Source organism: Octopus bimaculoides, chromosome 20 (assembly GCF_046866305.1).
Source record: "Octopus bimaculoides isolate indiv1 chromosome 20, ASM4686630v1, whole genome shotgun sequence".
NCBI classification, from domain to species: domain Eukaryota; kingdom Metazoa; phylum Mollusca; class Cephalopoda; order Octopoda; family Octopodidae; genus Octopus; species Octopus bimaculoides.
Genome location: NC_142947.1, coordinates 35,612,154 through 35,634,653, shown reverse-complemented (window position 1 = coordinate 35,634,653; position 22,500 = coordinate 35,612,154). Strand labels below are relative to the sequence as shown.

General features: G+C 37.1%; 1 protein-coding gene across 2 annotated transcripts in view; it reads right to left on the bottom strand.

The window, feature by feature from the left end:
- The window catches only part of LOC106876081 (uncharacterized), a 157,309-nt gene that overhangs the window by 129,592 nt on the left and 5,217 nt on the right, over positions 1 to 22,500 (bottom strand). For both annotated transcript variants that reach the window (XM_089338343.1, XM_089338344.1), the window contains exon 2: positions 21,395 to 22,500. This exon is cut by the window's right edge and continues 840 nt beyond it. In XM_089338343.1, the coding sequence (XP_089194469.1) occupies positions 21,395 to 22,500 (1,106 nt within the window). The remainder of the gene's footprint in view (positions 1 to 21,394) is intronic.

Here is a 22,500-nt window from a genome sequence, read left to right as displayed (position 1 = left end):
ACCCCTTTGCCTGTTCTGTGTATCAAATATGATACTTAAAATATGTCTATGCATCATATATAATCATATTCGAGTTCTTTTTTTTTTTTCAACCATCAGAATAAATTAAGACTTATGAAAGGCAAGTTTTATATTCTTTTCTACTTTAGGCACAAGGCCGAAAATTTTGGGGGAGGGGACCAGTCGATTAGATCGACCCAAGTACGCAACTGGTACTTAATTTATCGACCCCGAAAGGGTAAAAAGCAAAGTCGACCTCGGTGGAATTTGAACTCAGAACGCAGCGGAAGACGAAATAGCGCTCAGCATTTCGCCTGGCGTGCTAACGTTTCTACCAGCTCGCTTCTTTGAAAGATTTATATTACTTCAAACATCATGAAACAAGAGCTAACTAAAAGATCTGTAAAGTTCGGAGGTTTAGGACAAACTTATGAAAATGATTTGGACTAGCGGAGGGTTAAATATGCAAGAGTAATTTAATATCTAAGAACAATGGCTAAATTGTCCTCCCAGCATCGAAACTGAGGCTGGCAATATCGATAGGGAATCGGACAAAATACCTTACCGGATCTCGTTATGTTACTTTACTTTCTGAGTTCAAATCCCAAGAAGGTGGATTTTGTCTTTCATCTCTTGTACCATCAATGAGTACCGGTAACAAGGTTCAATATAAGGGAAGTTAATTAACAGCACTGTTAGAGCGTTGGGTTGAATGCTTTGCAATATAAATCCTGGGGTCCCAGTTCAAACCACACCGAGCTGAAGTTGTCTTTCAGCTATTTTTGACATCGATAAATAAACAGTGCAGTAGTCGAACAGACTCCCCACTTCTCTCTCTCTCTCTCTCTCTCTCTCTCTCTCTCTCTCTCTCTTTCTCACTTCTCTCTTTATCTCTGTATTTATCTATCTATCTGTCTGTCTGTTTCTCTATCTATTTATCTATTTATCTATTTATCAATGCATCTGTTTATCTATCTGTCTGCCCTCTCTCTCTCTCTCTCTCTCTCTCTCTCTCTCTCTCTCTCTCTCTCTCTCTCTCTCTCTCTATTTTACTCGTAATTCAAAGGGCCAGTTTTTTCACATAGTGAGACGCTGATTCAGCCTGAGAACTGCATTAAAGGTACACATATCTGGAGAATACCACCACCCCACACAAAAAAGAAAGGAGTCACAAGGCTTTCCTGAGCCATAGACTCATGAGGCCGAGATCAACTTTGCCGTTCATCCTTTTGATGAAATAAGCACCAGCTGAGCACTGGGGTATGTGTAATCAATTTAAAACCCCTCTACCTAAAACTGCTGGCCTTATGCCAAAATTTGAAACCATTAGTCTTCTTATTCTCACCTTAGCAGGCAGCTTACTAGTCAACCTTTTGCGTATAACCAATGATGGTATGATGACAGCCACTAAAGGATGATGAAAATTAAAACCTTTAAATTTACCCTTTTTGTATTCTTAGGTGTCATGGCCGTTCTTTCTAAATGGAAACAAATATTACGTTTTAAAGCTCCGCCACTTAATTTTCCCTTTGGAACAAATTCATGATTGATATGTGTTCGTTAAGTAAGTGTCAAGGTGTGCTAGTTTACCTAATAGGTATAAGTGCAATGTTTGATTAGTGCATCATATATACTCTAGTTGTAGTTCCGGAGACGAGCAAGCGGCATCTCATGTAACGAGTATTTCAGTTATAGACAACAAAATGAGAACAATCTATAACTTTGGGGCTATCATAAGTAAGTTTCGGTTCAAAATTATAAGGGCGTTACTGAATGCGAGGAGCATCTGAAGAAGTCCGGACCTGTTTAAAGGCCGAAACGTTGTGACCATAACAACCAAGATGAGATCACAATTCCGAATAAATTAGTATTTAGTAATGATTCGGCAACTCAGACAATACTGAATCTAATGTAAGGCGGCAGGCTGATTAGAATCGTTATCACACCGTTAGAGGCATTTCGTCCATCTATACGCTCTGGGTTCAAGTTCCGCCGAGGTCGACTTTGTCTGTCATCCTTTCGGATTCGATAAAATAATTACCAGTTGAAAAATGGGCTTGAGGTAATCGACTTAACCCTCCCCTAAAATTGCTAGCCTTGTGCCAAAATAGGAAACCAATATTGAGTGCAATGGAAAATTACTTTCGTAGTTAAATTGGTGTAATGGTGAAATAGTGTGAACTTTTTGTGTCCTTTTCGTATTCTTTGATTTCAAATTCAAATTTCTAATCCAGTCTTACGCTGTGAGTGGGTAATTACACCCCTATGTATTAACGATGCCACGCATGAATATATTGTTATTCTGGTGAAATTAACATAAAGATAAGAATGGTGTAGGGTAAAACTGCAAACTGCGTTACGAAATTGAAACAAGGTTGAATTGTCTGAGGCCCAACATAAAATTTAAAATCAAAACTAGGTGCAAACAGAAAGCTAATTAAGTATACGCTATGCTCATATATCGAGTAACATCTACCATGAATTGCTTATTTACAGTTAGGAAGAGCGAACTGAAGGTGTTGTGATCACACTCACAGTGGAGCAATAACGAAAGCACATAAACCATTGGCTGATCAGCCAATAATCTTCCTTCATACTTTTACTTTCACTTTAGTCGCAATAATATTATGTTCTCAACACCATAAACCACGTCAGGTTTGTTAATGGGTTGGTATATTTTATATCATCAACGAGGTCATCCTTACAGCGAATCGTTTAAAGGAAATAATTCGCAAATATTTTCGAACAGGCTTAGATCATGAGAATTATATTTTCTACATGTTCACATAATCGATATTTATTGTCAAAAACTGAAAGCTTCAAAGCATACTTGTCTTTCATAAGCTTAAACAAAACAAGTATACCTACCTACTTACCTACCTACATGCCTATGTATCTACCTGGTTACGTATATACATGAGTGTGTGTGTGTGTGTGTGTGTGTGTGTGTGTGTGTGTGTGTGTGTGTGTGTGTGTGTATACCCACATGAACACATACATACGTGCGTACATTCGTACATACAAACATGCATGCATACATGCATGCATACATACATACATACATACATACATACATACATACATACGTACATACACGGATATATACCTGTTATTTAATTTCACTACAACGTAGAGGCCAGCTTCTCTGCAGAGAAGCTCGCGCCTTTAGTTGTATTCTTACCTGTAGCAGTTTTACATCGTTTTATTTCTCTTTTTATTCCCAGATGCCTATAAGACAATTAGACTCAACAAAATACTTCATCTCCTACACACTATTCTAGAACTATCCAGAGCTAATAACGATGTCTATCCATCCATCAATCCATCCATCCATCCATCAATTTTCTCCGCCCACTATTCTTGGGAGGGTTGTAGGGGTAGAGACCTCAGTCACTTCCTGCATAGGGTCCTATCCGAACCAACCGTCATTACACTCTCTGGATGGATTCCAAAACGTGATTTGGGGTATTATACGATCATCTCGTTCTTGGTCTATCCCCTGGATTTTCTGTCGATTGGGTCGGCTAGAAGAATCCTTCTTGCGATCCTTTCCTTTGGTATTCTAATCACATATCCGTATTACCAGGGTTATGACCTCTCAATGCAGAGAAGTAGGACTTGTCCTGGAGAGACTCCCTGACCCCCGCGCCACGCACCCTCTCAATAACGTTACTCCAGATGCCCTTTGGAGGCCCTATTGAGGCCGATTGTATTCGTGATGTCTTCCTTAAATTAAATACATCTCACAATGCCACACTATGTGGTGAGCTGGTGACTTATAGAAACATAACTATTGTAAGCCATTTCACCCGACATTAAATTTATTTTGCTCTCCATTTGTCTTAATATAATCTTAATGACTATAAGGTGACGAGCTGCCAGAATCGTTAGCACGCGGGCGAAATGCATACCGTCGTTTCTTGCGACTCCATTTATTTAAGCAATGTGAGCCTTACATTAAATGTAAAATGCAGAGCAATCTTCAGCTGCACAAGGATATAGAAAATTTACTGAAATTTCATTTCAGTAGAAGTAAATATTATTGTAACTACATTTAAACACTCCAAGTGGAAAGGAAGAATATAAAAAACATTTTGATTTAGCCAGACCGTACAGGCTAGACATATATATATATATATATATATATATATATATATATATATATATATATATATATATATATATATGTATATATAAACAAATGAATAATAAAATAGATGGGTAATAATAGATGGATGTATAGGTACCTGTACACCCATCTATTATTATTCATTTGTTTATATATATATATATATATATGTACGTATGTATGTATGTATGTATGTATGTATGTATTTGTTTATGCAGATATTACCTTTTTCCATTCGTTAATTTGTATCACTCATACATATGTGTACAATCATTTAATAAATAGACATAATTGAATGTTTACTGGCTGTCTGTCGTTTATATATCCGCTCTCCATTTTCTTATTTGTCATGTGTGTGTGTGTGTGTGTGTGTGTAGTAGTAGTAGTAGTAGTAGTAGTAGTAGTAGTAGTAGTAGTAGTAGTAGTAGTAGTAGTAGTAGTAGTAGAATAAAGAAAATGTTCTTGGTACAGTATTATATATATCTTTGAAAGAATGAGTAGAGATGGCTTATATATGTATATTGATATTGATAAGTCATCGGAATGTCGTCATGCTGTGGCATTCAAATGCAGGACTATGGCCGACTATATCGACCGCAATACATGTCTGGTACTTTGTTCTATGAAGCTTCTCAACCAGAGAAAGTGAATGCAAGACAAAATCAAAACTCATACAAATTTGAATTCAGAACATAGAGGCTCGTAACTGAATGCTCTAAGACAATTCTTCTGATGTTTTACCGAATTCACCATTCTCTTACTCTAATAACGTTTTTTATCTGGATTTTAAGTTTATCGAGAGAATATTAATATATTAATATTTGCATTTTGTGTCTGTTTTGCTAAACACTTCCAATGATTTACTGTCAAATATAACGATTTTGTTTTGTTTTGTCTTTTTCTTTCTGACCAAATTCCATTCTTGCATCTCTTGAGACATATTTTTTGTTTCTTATATAAAAATCGGAGGAAGGCGGGGTTTGATTTCCATATTATCGATAAAGACGCGTGGAATGGTAGTGACATCATGTTGTTTAACTCTTGTTTCGCTCCACCTGCGATCTGTTCAGAAATATGTAGGGAGGTTATCTGATGTAATTTTTCTTAAATGGATGGATGGATGGATGGGTGGATGGGTGCTATGAAGAAGAATAAGGGAATGGACAAATTCCTTTTTGTTTTTTACTTGATTCCATCATCGGACTACGGTCATGCTTGGGCACCCCTTTGAAGGGTTTTAGTCGAACAAATTGACCCTGTCTGGAACTTATTCTGTTGGTCTCTTTTGTCAACACAAACTGACAGACAAACACACACACTCGTGTGCGCGTGGATATATGTATGTATGCATGTATGTACGTATGCATGTAAGTATGTATGTATGTATGTATGTATGTATGTATGTACGTATTCGATTGGATTCCTCAGAGTTTCTGTCTACCAAATTCGGTCAAGACATTAGGTAGCCTAGAGTTAGAAGACATTTGCTCAAGGTACGCAAAATGTCTGAACCCTAAACCACGTGGTCGCAAAGCTAACTTAAGATTGAGAGCTTACCCAATTTTTAAAACTTATCCGATCTTATGATGAAGAAAGGAGAACTCAATGGATGCAGACTATTTTGTTTTCCCATGAATAAAGAGTGGGGGTACCAAAATTTCCAGTAGTATTTGGTGTTGGTCTAGTATTATTTGTTAGTTAAAGAACCCCTGAACTAATATGCCCATCCTTTTTCTAAGAGATTAGAGTGTCTCGACGGAAATTTGATTGCTATTTTTACTAGATTCGTGTCACCTTGTAGACTTTCCCGTATTTGACTTGTAGTAATGCTTTTGTTTTTGACCTTAAGGTCCTCTCTCACAGCCTCTTCTACCACTACTACGAAAGCCTTTGCACTCAGGAACAGCCAAACTGTATGTTACCCACCTTTCTACATTCGTAGCCGACATACTCATCTTTCTTCCTTTCACGATCTCTATTCTTTCTTGCTCACAGTAAAAATCGTGTCCGGAAAATTCGCCGTACAAAAATTTCGCCGCATGGACAATAATGAAGCGTCTTATATCAGCATTTTTTAATTAAAAACAAATAATGATTAAAGATTTTATAAAAGCATTAAATAGGCAAGTCTTTATTCAATGTCAAACATTAAGAATACGCGATGAGGTTATTTACTACGAAATTTCTTATGGTGAATTTTCATACGACAAAAATGTTTACGGTGAAAGCTCCTACAACCAGGCCTTACATTACCGAGTAAGAACTGCAACCAACTGGAATTATCAGCCATCCGGCTACCATACTGTGTCAGTTTTCATGTAGATGTTGACTTACACGTGTTCAAACATACCAATAGTATCCATCTAATCAGTCCCGAGGGGAGCGGAAAGCTGCGAGAACTACAGAACAGACTAAATCTCAGACGACAGATAAGTACGCAAGAAGTGTGAGAATATGTCGGAAAACTTCTGTGTTATACAGCTGTGCCGTCTGAAGCAAGGAAACATCGCAGAACTCTGGTGATAGTATGGCTTGATTACAGAAAGGTATCACTGCACTTGTGAAAAGCATCTGCTGCTCTAGTTGTTGTTGCCATAGAAACGCTCTCAAAGATCTGGTCAACAGTACTCATACTTGTAACAGAAAATAGAACGATATTCTCCGATGTTATAAATTTTTCAAGAGGAATGTTTCATGGAGACAGTCTGCCTGTTATTCTGCCAATTTGAGCAGCGAATGTATTGTCAGAAACGTTAGAGCGTTGGGAAGAATGCTTTGCGCTATTTCTTCTGGTTCTTTATGTTCCGAGTTCAAATCCCGCCAAGGTCAACTTTGCCTTTCATCTATCCGGGGACCAATAAGAGAAAGTATCAATCAAAATTACTAGTCTTGAGCTTAAACGGGAAACAAAGAATTATTAAAAATTAATTAATAGCGACAGAAGGAGTATTAATCTGTATCTCCAACTTAACGTAGAATACTGAGTTGTTTATCATGAGAGAAGCACCCATATGGACTCCCATTTAGATTCGAGTGCTTTCATGCACCACGAATCTATATGAGAGGTCCACTCAGGGTAAATAATGCAGTATTCTGTGTTCTACCACAACATCCACGTAAAGTTAGAGATAAAAATTGATTTAAAAAATTATTAATTTTACCAAAATAAATATTCATATTTGATAGATGAACGCAAGAAAACGGTTTCCCAGATTCCAAAAGCCATAATTTTTACATGAATGGTCTTTCTATCTCTCTTGTTCCACACGATGAGTTATACAAATACCTAGATACTGGTAGAAATATATCATACAAAGGTGCTGTAAATAGCGATATAGTGACCAAAGAATATTATATCGGACCAAGGCGGTGAGCTGACAAAATCGTTAGCGCCGTGGGTAAAATGCTAGCGGTATTTCTTTCGTCTTTACGTCCTGAGTTCAAATACCGCCGGGGGTCGTCTTTGCCTTTCATCTTTTTAGAGACGATAAAATAAGTACCTGTTGAGATCTCTCCCGAAATTGCAGGCCTTGTATCAAAGTTTGAAATCAATATTGTACCAGACTAAAAATATAAACACAGAGCATTCCTCTTAAATGAAGATTATATCCCACGATGCATTTGCAGTACCAGAAATGGCATTGACTTTTGAGATACAAGGTTTTAGAGGAAACGCACCCCCGTAGATATTCTAACTTGCAAAATATTGACTCGGGTAGGAGGCTTCCGCATAAGCAGTAATATTGACAAGCTCAATCTCAGAAGAAAGGATGTTTTAGATCAATGTAGCTAGCTTTTAAGTGTTATATGGTAGCACTCGAAACAGCAACGTCAGATAAAAACAAATATTCCATCTAAGTGCTGAAAAATGAAGAGAACAAGACCTTATGGAGCAGTAAGGTTTCTGTAAAATATATTACGCATGGAATCATTATCTGCCCAAAGACAGCTCTTGAGCCAGACACCCGTGTCCACAAGTGTCCTCTTATCTCAAGACAATAAGACTGTCCTTTTCGTTAAATGTCATGTCCGTTTTAGAGATTCCTTAATCTAGAGATTATCTTCCTTTTTCAAGCGGGGCTGATCTTAATTGTAATTATGATATTTGATCTAGAGGCGGACATAATTATAAATCAAGAATTCATGTTGTGATATTTGATATCGTTGTATTTGTCCATAGATGTATTTGTCTATGAATGTATTTGTCCATGGATGTATTTGTCCATTTGTTCAGATATATGCCACTGGCCAGGCGAAATGCTTAGCGGTATTTCGTCTGTCTTTACGTTCTGAGTTCAAATTCCTCCGAGGTCGACTTTGCCTTTCATCCTTACGGGGTCGATAAATTAAGTACCAATTGTGTACTGGGGTCGATCTAATCGACTGCCTCCCCTCCCCGAAAAATTTCGGGCCTTGTGCCTGGAGAAGAAAAGAATATAAATACCAGTTGAGTACTGGGGTCGATGTAATCGACATACTCTCACCCGCCAAGTTAGATCGCTGTTTTAAAAGCTAAACCTTCTGGATCAACATGTATACCTATAATTATATGTGAGACTGATTACGCTAGTAAACGTCTACGTGACAATCTAGGAAGGTTACTATCTAACACGGAAGCGTAATTTACAAACAGAATCTATAAGTGGAACGGTAGTAATATACAAGAGTTTTCTAAAGTTATGCTTCTAACTTATCACCGTTGTTGTTAACCACATTTCAGCAATTCAACTTTCTTAGAAACCATTTCCTTCGTCATAGGAAGATTTCAGGTAATTAAAAAGGAAGATTACTTTCATTCGCATACATACATATGCGTCTGCAAATATACATACATACATACATACATACATGCCTATGTACAAAGTTAGACACATTCATACATGCATATATGCACACATACATACAGTTCAGAGCCTGCAGTATTATTCCTGGTTGTTGGTTATTAATTCACATGTGTCTGCTTGTAATCACTGGTTTGGACGTAAAACTGATAGTAAAATATGTAATCATGTAAAACCTTGAAACGGTGAAGTGATAATAACAGAAGAGGAAGAGGAGGAGGAGAAACAGGATGATGAGGAGGAGGGAAGAGAAGGAAAAGAACTCTAGAAATACATACGATGGAGATGTAACTATCTATATAATACGTATACACACACACACATACATATATATATATATATATATATATATATATATATATATATATATATATATATATATATATATATATATATATATATATGTATGTATGTGCTTTTAATTATTAATTTTTCTATATGTGATAGTGGATTTTCATCGATGAGTTCTTGAAAATTGGTTATTTTCCCTAAAACTATATATATATATATATATATATATATATATATATATATATATATATATATAGAGAGAGAGAGAGAGAGAGAGAGAGAGAGAGATGTATGTACGTATGTATATGCATATATATGTATATATGTTCGTATACGTGAGTATGTGTGAGTATATGTATATATACATATAACTATACACACACACACACACACATATATATATATGCATATATGTATATAAATGTATAAATATATACATATACATACATATATATATATATATATATAGATAGATAGATAGATAGATAGATAGATAGATAGATAGATAGATAGATAGATACATACATACATACATACATATACATATATATATACATATGTGTCTATGTATAAACACACACATATGTATGCATACACACACACACACACACACACATGTATTATGAATGTGTGTGCGTGTGTGTGTGTGCCTAGTATGCATTAAATAAGAAGGCAAGTAAATGGAAAGGTAGATATAAGATAATCAAAGTGAGAAGCAGTAAAACGGGGGAGCAATAATTAAGGTCTTATTCCATTTTGGAACATAGACCTTTTCTGGTAGTTAAAACTAATCAATGGCGGAAAGTACCGCCACCACATGATCTGAAGATTCAATCCGGCAGCGATGCGATAAAGATATTCACTGCGGCATGTTATATGATGTTTGGAACATGAGAGAACTACATCCTTCTAGATTGTTCTGATAATCTGATTGTTGATTAGGTCATTGTTATTGAGCAGACCAAAAATGAAAGATGTTCCAGCTATGTCCATCTCGGCTTTTGTTCTTGGAACGCATATCTAAGACTTTGTTGCATACCTAAGGCTTCGTTGCCATACCCTCGTACGCTCTCATTCTCATCTGTACAATCGCATAGACAGACAGACTTGAATCTGACCTGGAGTAGAGAGGGGATGTCAATGAGAACACAAAAAAAGCATTAGCATAGCTGATTGATTGATAAAGCGAATGATCAATCAAATCATAGACTGCCATCCAACTAACATATAATGAAGTGAAATAGGACCAGTGCATTTGCTTATTATTGGCATGATGATCCTCCCGAGATACGACAAAACACATTTCAACACATCTGTTCGCATCAAGTATCTTGTAAGCCAAATAGAAAAATTAGGTATCTAAGACTATTATCATTATTAAAAATCTCCATTTTGATTTTAACGGTAACCCCTAATTTGAGGAAGATTTGATTAATTTCAACAGATAAAGAAGTCACAAAGAGATTCCTCCTTCGGAAGCTCTATAGGTGATATATTTCAGCTGTTATCCAGTTTAACAAAACCTTGAATACCTTTATCAGGGTCCACTATGTTATTATAAGCTTTCTCTCTGAGTACAACTCATGAAACTTACATTGGATCTAGGTTAGAAACCGGCTCTTTTTCTATTGGCAAGAAATCTTGACATACATACATACATGCATAAATACAAGAATCTCACGCGTTATGCAAGTAATGTGATTCTGAAAATCTGGTCGTAATACAAAATCCTGCAATGCGAAATAACTTTTCCCATTGATTTTCATATTTAAAAAGTGAAAATATGTTGCGATGGATTTCTTTCGAAAAGAACAACAAACGAACAAGGAAACAACACGACCACTTTTATGCAGGAAAAAAAACAATTTCTTAACGTAAACAGTACAATATGTAAACATAAAAACACTGGATGTGTTAGGGGATAAGTATGAATTGTAATATACGTTCTTCCTAAAATTTATGTTGACCACTGTGTAAGGGCTGCTGGTGCTGGAATGAGGGTTTCTAGCAGGATTAGGAACGCTATGCTTTAGCTTATAGTTCATCAAAGACATCTACTTGAGGGGCGAAGAACTTAATCAAGCTGCTTGTTTATGGTGGTTCATTATCTTTGTACAGTTCAGTGTAGTAGCTGAGCCCACAGTAAATTCCTCTTGTAACGTTTATGTTCACGTTAACGGTTGTTATATTAAGATTATTTTGTTGACTTTCCTCTGTATTTTTTGCAGTTAGTTTAAATATGGAATTGGTGGAATTTCCATATTCTTATCTGTATTCTCAGCTTGATTTTGTTCTAACCGCATCAGCTCTTTGTTAGCTAAACTTCCTCTGTGAGATACTAACAGCTCAACCACATCATCCTCTATGACTTCTTCAAACCTTATATCGTTTGCAAGTACCACAATATCTTTCCGAATTCAACATAGACCTTCTGCTTGTGGAAAACTTGTAAAGTCACGGCCATAAATTTTTTTCTAAGCATCATTTAACGTTTAAGGTTTCATTCCATTTTATTACTCAGTTATGCTATCAACATCATCCATTATGTTGAACTTCTGCCCCAAAATCTCTGATTGTAGATTTATCTTCCTTATCAAGTGATTTCATAAGTTGTATGAAAGTTCTTCCTGGAAAATATGCATTGCAGTTCGATGTCACACTTTGATCCATTGTCTGGCGCAAAGAAGATGTACTGTTGGGATATATTCAATGCTCACATTATCCGAAAGCTCATTTAAGTTCACTGGGTAACAGGGTTCTTTGTCTAAAACAAGCAATGCTTTGTTAGAAATAATATGCCTGGCACTCTACCTTTCAACTGCATGACAAAAATTGTTTGTAAACCTTTCTGAAAAGGCTTTTAATCATCCATGCTTCTTATTTGAATGCCAAAACGGAAGCATATTAAACTTTGCGCAACCCTTGAAAGACCTTGGATCTTTACTTTCATGTCACCAGCGGCATTCCCATCCCATCCCATCCCATCCCATCCCATCCCATCCCAGAATGAGCGTCAGACGATTTTTGGAAGCTTTAAATCCTGGTGTTGATTTTTCTTTTCCAGAACTAACAGTTCTAGTAACCACGACCTTCTAAAATAGTACAGCTTTATCAACATTGCATAATTGCTCTAGTGTGCGGCCCCCGTAAATTTTTCAGCTGCTTAGAATAATTGCTAGCAGCCTCTGTATCAGCAATGGCAGCTCCACCAGTTATTTTTATGTTGTGCAAATTCAAGAGCTTCTTAAACTTTTCAAACCAGCCTTTACTAATCAGGAAAGTTTTTCATTAAAAGTTGCACCGCAAATCGTCATGCAAATGTTGCTTGTCGGCACATTATGTTTTGTCTGTTACGTGATCCATACATTGAAGAGCCGTTCCATTTTAAGTTTCTTATTAAATCTATGAAGCAATAAATGCTGAGCAATTAATTGAATAGCTTCTGTTTCTGCTGTAGATGCTGCAAACTTTAATGTTTTCTATAAAGTGGTTGATTTTTACCCTCTCTTTACTCTCTTTTCTCTTTTACTTGTTTCAGTCATTTGACTGTGGCCATGCTGGAGCACCGCCTTTAGTCGAGAAAATCGACCCCAGGACTTATTCTTTGTAAGCCTAGTAATTATTCTATCGGTCTCTTTTGCCGAACCACTAAGTTACGGGAACGTAAACACACCAGCATCGGTTGTCAAGCGATGCTGGGGGGACAAACAGACACACAAACACACACACATACATATATATATATATATATATATATATATATATATATATATATATATATATATATATAAATATATATATATATATATATATATATATATATATATATATATATATATATATATATATATATATATATATATATATATATATAAATATATATACGACGGGTTTCTTCCAGTTTCTGTCTACCAAATCCACTGACAAGGTTTTGGTCGGCCGGAGGCTATAGTAGAAGACACTTGCCCAAGATGCCATGCATGTGGTTGGTAAGCAAGCTACTTACCACACAGCCACTCCTGCGCCTCACATAAAATCTTTTTAAAACATTGGGTTCAATATCCAGTTTAATCCCTCTACGGTCAATTTTCCCACTATCCTCTTAAGTTCTACTTGATGGTTTCTTTCCAGACATCTTAAGTGGTCGGTAAATCCAGCAGCGTAGGTGATCAGCAATTATCCACAACAAACGCGTATTCAACAAATAGCGCGAACCAAGTTCTGCTTTGTGAGGGCAAAAAATGTTCGTTTTATTCCTAAGGATGCGCGGATGGAAATGACCAGACGAAAAAGTGAAGGAGTGAGACAGGAAGAATTATTGTATGATTACAGTTAGTTAAAGGGTTGCCAGGTTTAATCTATCGCTGTGTTTCTGACCAAGGGTTTCGGTCGTTCGCTCAATTAGGCTCATTGCGTTAACTTGTAAATGGCTGCGTGTACTTCAAACAACTGTGCACTTAAAATCTTCCAACAGTATCAACGTGAAACCCAGATTAACATGGCTTTACTTTTGCACTACAGATATAATACACCCGCCTAGCTTCCATGCAGTTTCCGCCTACCTTAATTTCACTCTCGAAGCATGGATCGACCCGAAGCCAGAAAAAAAATTACACTTTGTTCTCAAGACACAACGCCACGTGAGACCGAAGATGGATTTCTAATTATGACAAAACGAGTTTTTTTTAAGCATTCGACCGTATTGCACTTACTACTTGCATGTACACAAACTCAAACACGCACACACGCGCGCGCGCGTTAAATATACATAAATGTATGGGGGTAGGTACGCGTGTACGGGCGTCTATAGGAGCATGTTTGCGTGCTGTTGTTTTGTGCCTTGTTGTATAGTCCCAGGCATTGAAATCGTGATCTTTCTCACTTATATTCAAATTTGGTGACAGCGCATGGCTTAGTGGTTTAGGTATTGAACTCACGATCGCAAGACCGTGGGTTCGATTTCAGGACCGGGCGGTGCGTTATGTTCTTGAGCCAATCAGTTCATCTCCCGATGCTCTACGATTACGATTACTTCGCCACCTGACGTGTGATATACCATCCATCTGTGCAGGCGATGTTGATTTGATGGAAGGAGTGAGCTAGCTAATGTTCAGCACATACATTTGATCACTATAAAGAAATCATTTGTGCAGGTTGTTCAGTAAGAATTACAGAACCATGCTTAAGTAGAGCTGTCTACGTACTAATGTGAAGGCAATTATGTATGCTTCTATTTACGGAAATGCTTATATGTCAATATGTTTATATAGACATTCATGAGTTTATGTGTAAATATATTTGTATAAATGACAATACGTAAATATACGAATGTATATATATATCCATTGATATATGCTTTAAAAATATAGACGAGCGATAGGAAGGCAAATATATACATCTGTGTGTGTATGTGTCTGTGTGTGTATGTGTCTGTGTGTATGTGTGTGTGTGTGTGTATTTATGTGTATGTGTGAATACACGTATATACAGGTATATTTATGCATATGTGTATATGTTTATGTTTGGATGCCGGTATATGCGTTGACCTGTGTGTCAGTATTATATTCGAACGCATGTAACTACTCAAAGATATATGTTTGAGTGAGTGTGTGTGTAGGTGTGTGTGCCTATATAATTCATATACAAATGCACATGCGTTTGTGTATATATATATATATATATATATATATATATGTAAGAGTGTCTAATAATATATATATATACATATATACACATATACATACATACATATATATATACATATATATATACAAACATAGACATTATATATATATATATATATATATATATATATATATATATATGTGTGTGTGTGTGTGTGTGTGTGTGTGTGTGTATGTATGTATGTATAATGGACTCTTGCGTCGAATACGACGTATGAGCGTTCAGCGTTTTTGCCGAACGACCTGCACAAATGATTTGCTTATAATAATCAAATGTATGGGTCGCACGTTAGCTCAATCCCCACCACCCCTAAAATCGACGTTGCTTGAACAGGTACACAGGTGTACCACGCGTCAGGAGTTGAGGTGATTGCAAAGCAACGTGAGATGAAGTGTTTTGCTGAAGAACACGACACACCACCTAGTTTCGGAATTGAAACCATGATCTCGCGATCTTGAGAGCAAAACCCTAACCACTAGGCCATGCAGCTTTTACATATATATATATATATATATATATATATATATATATATATATATTCTGAAACAGTTCTGTAATCTATTGTATCCGCATTTGACTCAGCTTGTGATGATTTGGGTTTGACCATCAACTTGAAATGAAAAAAAAACAGTTCTATATGACGGCTGGCGGGTATATCAGGCGAAACGTGTTAGCAACAAACAAGATGAGGACAAATATCCGTCAAATGTAAATAATGTAAATAACGTAAATAATGTAAATAATGTTGAAAAAAAAACAGTTGTAATGTATCTACCTGCACGTGGTGCTGTTTGCAACTCCACTAAAATTTTTGTTAAAGGTAAATTACATGAGGTTGTATATATATGTGGTGATTGTCTATTCCTTGTGTAGAATCTGACCACCTCTTGTACTTACATCTTAGATCCATCATGGCGACGTCGGATGTGACTTTTTAAACCAGACAATATATTGAAAAGACATCCACATAGATTGCATATCTGGACCACCAAGAGCTGCAGTTAAGTTCTAATCTTAAAATGTCTTAAAATGTCTTTTGAGGCCTCCGTTAGATTTTCAAACTTTATAGCATATACGGCATTGAAAGGTGTGCACAGATATATAGTTAGAATAGTTGGTGGGGTTTTGTTTTTCATGGGTCTGCAAATTAGATTTGAGCCCAGTAAAAACTGTGCACAGTTGTGCTGCCCTTTAAATTCGCAGATGTATTTCTGTGTCCAGATTTCCATCATTTTGTACTGATTTGGGGCTGTATATCTCCTTAACATAAGAGTACAAACCCTTAGCATCATTTCTATCAGTTACTTCTTGCGTCCCTTTTGCTCTGCCATTCCACCATTCCTGTTTAATTTCCTTAGAGCAGTCTGCACTTTCCCTTTCAGCTTTCTGTAAGCTTCGTTTGAGTTGGGGTTCAAGGACTGAGAAAAAATTGTATTGCCCAAGTTTTTGTTTACCTAAAAGTAAATCATGAATTTCTGGTGATTTGTTTGAAAATTATTCACTGGACTTACGCGATTTAAATCCCACTGAAGAACTCGCAGCCTGAAATACTTTTGTTTCGAAATTTTCCCATAGATTGTTTGGCCATGAAATGTAGTCATTTCCAACTCTTGCGTTGGAATCTCCCAATATGACCAGCTTGTCAAAAATTGGTACTTTCCTCAACAGTTGTGCTAGATCATCATAAAACTGTCCTATAGTTTCATCAGAATGAAACATTGTTAGTGCATAAATACTGACAACGGTAAGAAACCTATTTTTTGTCGGTTTTATACGACATGACATGCTACGTTTAGATATACCACTTGAAAATTCTGCAATGGAGGATACTAATGAATTCTTGAGAGCAAATCCAACACCAAATTCTCTACGCTGGCCCTCAGATAAGCCTCTCAACAAGAAAGTATATCCATAAGTAGGTTCATTTATTTAACCCTCACCAGAGAGACGAGTTTCAGAGAGCGCAACAATATCAAAGGAATATTTTTTAAGCTCACATACAATAAATGCAGTACGCTTTTCTGGCCACTTGTTGAAATTATCATCTAGAAGTGTGCGTATATTCCAACAACCAAAACTCAGTGGATATTTATTTTCTCTTCTTCTTGATGATTGTTTGACCACAGTGGCAGGATAACGACCGGGCCCAGCTTGTGACACACTGGGACACCTGCCGAGCCAAACCCGTTCCCCTGACGTTCTCAAGCATGAAGAACACAAAACAACACCCCGGTTCGGGAATCGAAATCAAGATCTTGCCATCGAAAATGCAACACCTTAATCACTATGTCATACGTATGTATATTTAATTTTCTTACATGATTACGTAGCCAGATTATTTGAGCAAGGTTTCATCAATTACTTAACGACATTATCAGATGTCTGGTTCTATCACCAGTTGTTTGACTTGGTATCTTGTGGTGCAATTATTTTAATTTTAATTATGTTATGAAACAAATTCTTTCTGCACGTTCGAATGACAGAAAAAAATATCTTTAAAGATTCAAAACGATTTGCTACCGAAGAATTACTGGAATTAGAGAAAGGAGAATTCGTGGTCATTTTCGTTAGTTCTACGTTCTACTACCAAGCTACGTCATAAAAAAATAATAAAGGTAAATGAAATATATATATATATATATATATATATATATATATATATATATATATATATATATATATATATATATATAATACAAGAATAAGGGCAGAGAATCGTCAATTAATAATAGAATTAATAATTAACAATTCTGCCAAGTAGTTCAGTATGAAAAAAACCTTTATCGGTAAGAGACACTTTCAAATTTATCAGAATATTGAGGCTGAAGATTGGAATAGTGAAATTTCTATTCACTTAACCATGAAACGATTCGTATCCAATTAACTAAAAGCTTGGCTTGTTTACGCTTTTCCCTCCGGTTTTTTGTTCTATGTGTGCCATAAATATCGCCATCCACTTTAGAGAAAATTTGTAGTTTGGAATCAGTAGTTCTTTGACTGCTATTTCTAAATTTTCAGTATGTTGGAGAAGCAACTCAATTGCTAATCCCTGTATATTTATAATATATATATATATATATATATATATAGGTACAAGTCAATTTTGCTAGTTGATTGGACTGGAGCAACGTGAAATAAGTGTCTTGCTCATATGTGTGTGTGTGTGTGTGTGTGGAAGTTGACCCAAGAATAAGTACGACCACCGGTTGTTAATGAGCTGCAAAGCGAAGATAATTTTTTATTTAATTCACTCGATGTTCTGCATGTAGGTCTTATTATTTAAATCACGAATCATCACCTAATGATTGCCATTAAAGAATACACGTGCACAACATATAGGAGAATAAATTTTCTCAATAAGTATCAGAAATAATTTATCCATCAAAAAATTGTTAGATAGTTCAACACATGTACTCGGTGCATTTCAGAAGTTTTGAGATTTTTTTAAGGAGAAGCAGTTATGACTGTCCTACATTATTGCAATTTTAGTATATCATATCTAATAATTTGACTTGCCAACTTTTTTTTTTTATTATTCCAGATTGAGGGAGACGGTTGTAACAAACACTGCTTCACACAACAGACTTGTTTGTGTAATAGAATGCACCCGGGACGTTTGGTAGCTCGCTATGCAATAAAGTGTAATACTAAGCTGGGCAAAAACGCTAGAGAAACTTATAAAATATTCCAGACTACTTATGGATTAACTTGCTTAAACCGAGCATCTGTTTTTCGCTGGCGCAAGAAGTTCAAGGACGGTAGAGAGGAGATGAAAGATGATGGATGGCGCGAGGGACAGAGGAACAGTAGAATATCAGAGCTGGTAAAGAAAATTCGTAATTTTCCTTATGAAGACCGTCGTGTGTTTATAAATATAATAAGCATACAGTCTGGAGTTGGTGTGGCAACTGTACACAGAATTATTCAAGAAAGTCTGAGCATATGCAAAATTTGTACAAGTTTGTTCCCAGGGTTCTCAGTGATGAGCATCCTGGTAACCAACTATTTGACAGAGAAGAGCATCCAAACTATCTCTCACCCTCAGTACGTTCTGAGTTCAAATTCTGCTGAGGTCGACTTTACTTTTCGGCCTTTCGGGGTCGATAAATTAAGTACCAGTTGTGTACTGGAGTCGATCTAATCAACTGGTCCCCTTCCCACAAAAATTTCAGGTCTAGAAAAGTATATTGTGACAGTTACAGAATATAGAAAGTAATGTAACACCAATGACTATATAATCCAACCAAAATATCTGTTACACAAACATAAACGGTAGACAATATTTTGGTAGACAAAATATTGGTAGACAATATTTTGCGTGTATGTCACACCACGTTTTTGGCCTTGTCTGTTATCCCAATTGAATGTGTATATAGTATGAATGGAATGATTGCATCACTTGGGCTAAGTTTAATTCTGTGAATTAGAACTGTACGACCTCTGTTGGAGCCTGTTACCAATGATGCCTCTACACAATGTTCATGAAGTCTTTGCACTTACATGCGAGTTCCATTACATAATCCTTGACTGATCGAAAGATTTCTTAGCAGCATTACAATAGCCCCTACTTTTAAGCTGAGGCGATGAGGAGGCATACCGGATGGATAATTCTGGACCTCGTCTTCATTATTGTAGGACACTGACTCTATGCTTAAGTACGTTTTAAGCGCCTCTGGTATAATATTAAGAACTTTTTCATTTAATGTAAGACAGTCGTTTTTCCATTTCTTCTGGCGTGCAGTTGTTGAAAATTTATGGGTACAAATGTACAAATTGAAATGCCAAAGAATGAAATAATAAAGGGATTTGTGAATGAAAGTTTGGTAAATGCACTTATTTCCACCACGCGACACTTGTTATTGCAAACATATTTTAACTAACCTAAACTATACATACATACAAATACGTTCATATATATATATATATATATATATATATATATATATATATATATATATATATTGCACTTGGTATAACACTAGTGTAACAATAATCGGGTACCCTCCCAGCAGTATATTGGATAGATATACATGCGGGCAAGGATTAAGCACCTCACTCCTGCTATTCAGGTAGACATCCAAGCCTTGGGTACCTTTTAAGAGTTCCCTCTTCTCAGTCAGGCATAATCTGCACTTCCTGCTGCTATTGAAGTACGGTTTGTATTTTTTGTAGGATCTTCCACTTTATGCTGTACTCCGTTACGCTTTCTTTCAAAACCCAGACATGCTTGGCTAGGGTTGTGGTGTTATGTCTCTCTGGGATGTCGAAAGAGGACTTGTGGTTATTAAAGTAGATTCTGAAGGGGGCCTTCCGTTGTCTCCACATACTTCTGCATGCTCGGTTGTCCATTGGGTCCTGTTGGTGTTACTTCTGTCTCGTAAATAACTCTCTCCATATTGCAGTGACTGTTCAGTGAACAAGTTGTGTCACCCCTGCATGAGCATCCTGCCTCTGCCTCGGGTGTGGACTTACTTATTAAAGGTATACAATAATATTAGTGGGTTGAATCCTCAACCCCTAACTCTCTCGCATTATATATATATATATATATATGTGTGTGTGTCTCGAGTTGTAGCTGTAATTCAAAGGGTCAGCCTTGTCATATTCTGTGTGAGGCTGAATCTCCCCGAGAACTACGTTAATGTTATGCATGTCTGTGGAGTACTCAGCCATTTGTGAATTAATTTTATCCTCGTGTGGTAATGAAAAGTGAAATTGACAGCCAATATTTGTTGTGTGTTTGTATCTGTGTATGAACTTTTCTTTGGATTTATGTATCTCCTGTCTCTCACTTTCTCTCTTTCTCTTTCACTTCCTTTGTGTCCCTCTTCTCTCCTGCTTTTGATTTAACAATGTGTATATGCATCTATGTATCTACTTCTCTTGCGATGTGATAAACATTTAAAAACACAAAACGAATGCGCTGTCACCACTCACTGTCTCTGTCACTCTCTCTCTTTCTCTCTCTCTCTCTCTTTCTCTCTCTCTCTCTCTCTCTTTCTCTCTCTCTCTCTCTTTCTCTTACTTCTTCTCTGTCCTCCTCTCTCTCGCTTTGCCACTTCAAAGAAGTAAGTGTGACGCACACAACAGGTACGTACAAAAACTAAAAGTTAGCGTATTAATATTATTGATATTTATATATATATAGATATATATATATATATATATATATATATATGCACACACACACACACACATACATACACATACATTCATACATATATACATACATATGCACACGCGCGCGCATGTGCATGTTCGTGAATATGCGTTCATCGTTATAGATTTGACAGGCGCTCATCGCGATAACTGCTGAAAACAATGTCTCGCTGCTACAAAAACCTGCAATATAGGTTCTGTTTGTATGTATGTGTGTGTGTGTGTGTGTGTGTGTGTGTGTGTGTGTATATATGAAGATGATGATAGTTTGAAATTGTGTTTTACTTACCTTCATATGAATCTGTACTTTTCCATCCCATGTACTCAGAGGTCATCATTTGCTGAATAATGGCCGCCTTGCCGACACTACGTGCTCCTAGCACCAGCACCTTATAAGCTTGTGCCGATGTTAATGAAGAAGTACTGTTAGAGCCGGAAGGGTAGTCGCTAACACTGTTATTTGGAGATATCCAGCTGTAATTGGTCACCAATGAATCGCCACGATTCACTAATCCTTTGGATGTTGTCGTGAAAGATCGCATCCGATAAGCGGCTGTCGGTGAGCACTGGCCATAATTGTCGGCTTCATTTGCGTAAGGTATGTCATCTGAATCCCGCACGAAAAGATCGTCTGTATATTCCCCTGACCAAGGTGGCGGTCCGAGGAGTTGTGGTTTTCGCCAAGTGTTCTTTGTGGGCATGGAACTTGTCCGCGGACGCATTTCGTCTTGTAAATCTTGATCAACTCTGTTCTTGTATCGGCGCACTGACGCTGATCGGGGTTTCGGTGGGGCCGAATAAAGCATATTCAATCCTGCGGGCGTTGATGACGGTGATAGGGTATTGGAAAGAGTGCCGCTATTTGCGGCCCATTGGTAAACGTCCGAATTCGCGAATTCATCAGAGGCAACAGTATTGATGGCCGGTGAGGAAAAGGACGAGGTAGGGGGTGGGGAAGTGATGAAAGAAAACGTCGTGGCTGGGTTGATTGTCAAGTGGTTTGAAGGTGAAAGTAGTTGGTGCTGTTGTTGTGGATGTTTTTGCTGTGTTTGTTGTTGACCGTTGGGCGGGGGTGGCGGCAGCGCCGGGACATAATAGCCGGACGCTGCTGCAGACACAGATGTTGTTGTTGTTGTAGCTGTTGCTGTTGTTCCGATAGGAATGAAAGATGTCTCAAATGCCGGTTCGGTTGACACTGACAAGGATGGCAGGTCGAGGCACATATTGGCAAAGTTCGCATCTAGCGAGCAGCCGAACGGTGAATCATTATCGAAACCGGACGGATCGGCCTGCTGAAGTACTCGGGACGGCACAACTGGAGGGGGCAAGATTTGCATCGTCTCCCCGCTACTGGTGCATACGACGGCCGGGACTAAAGTCCTGGACGGGGCTATA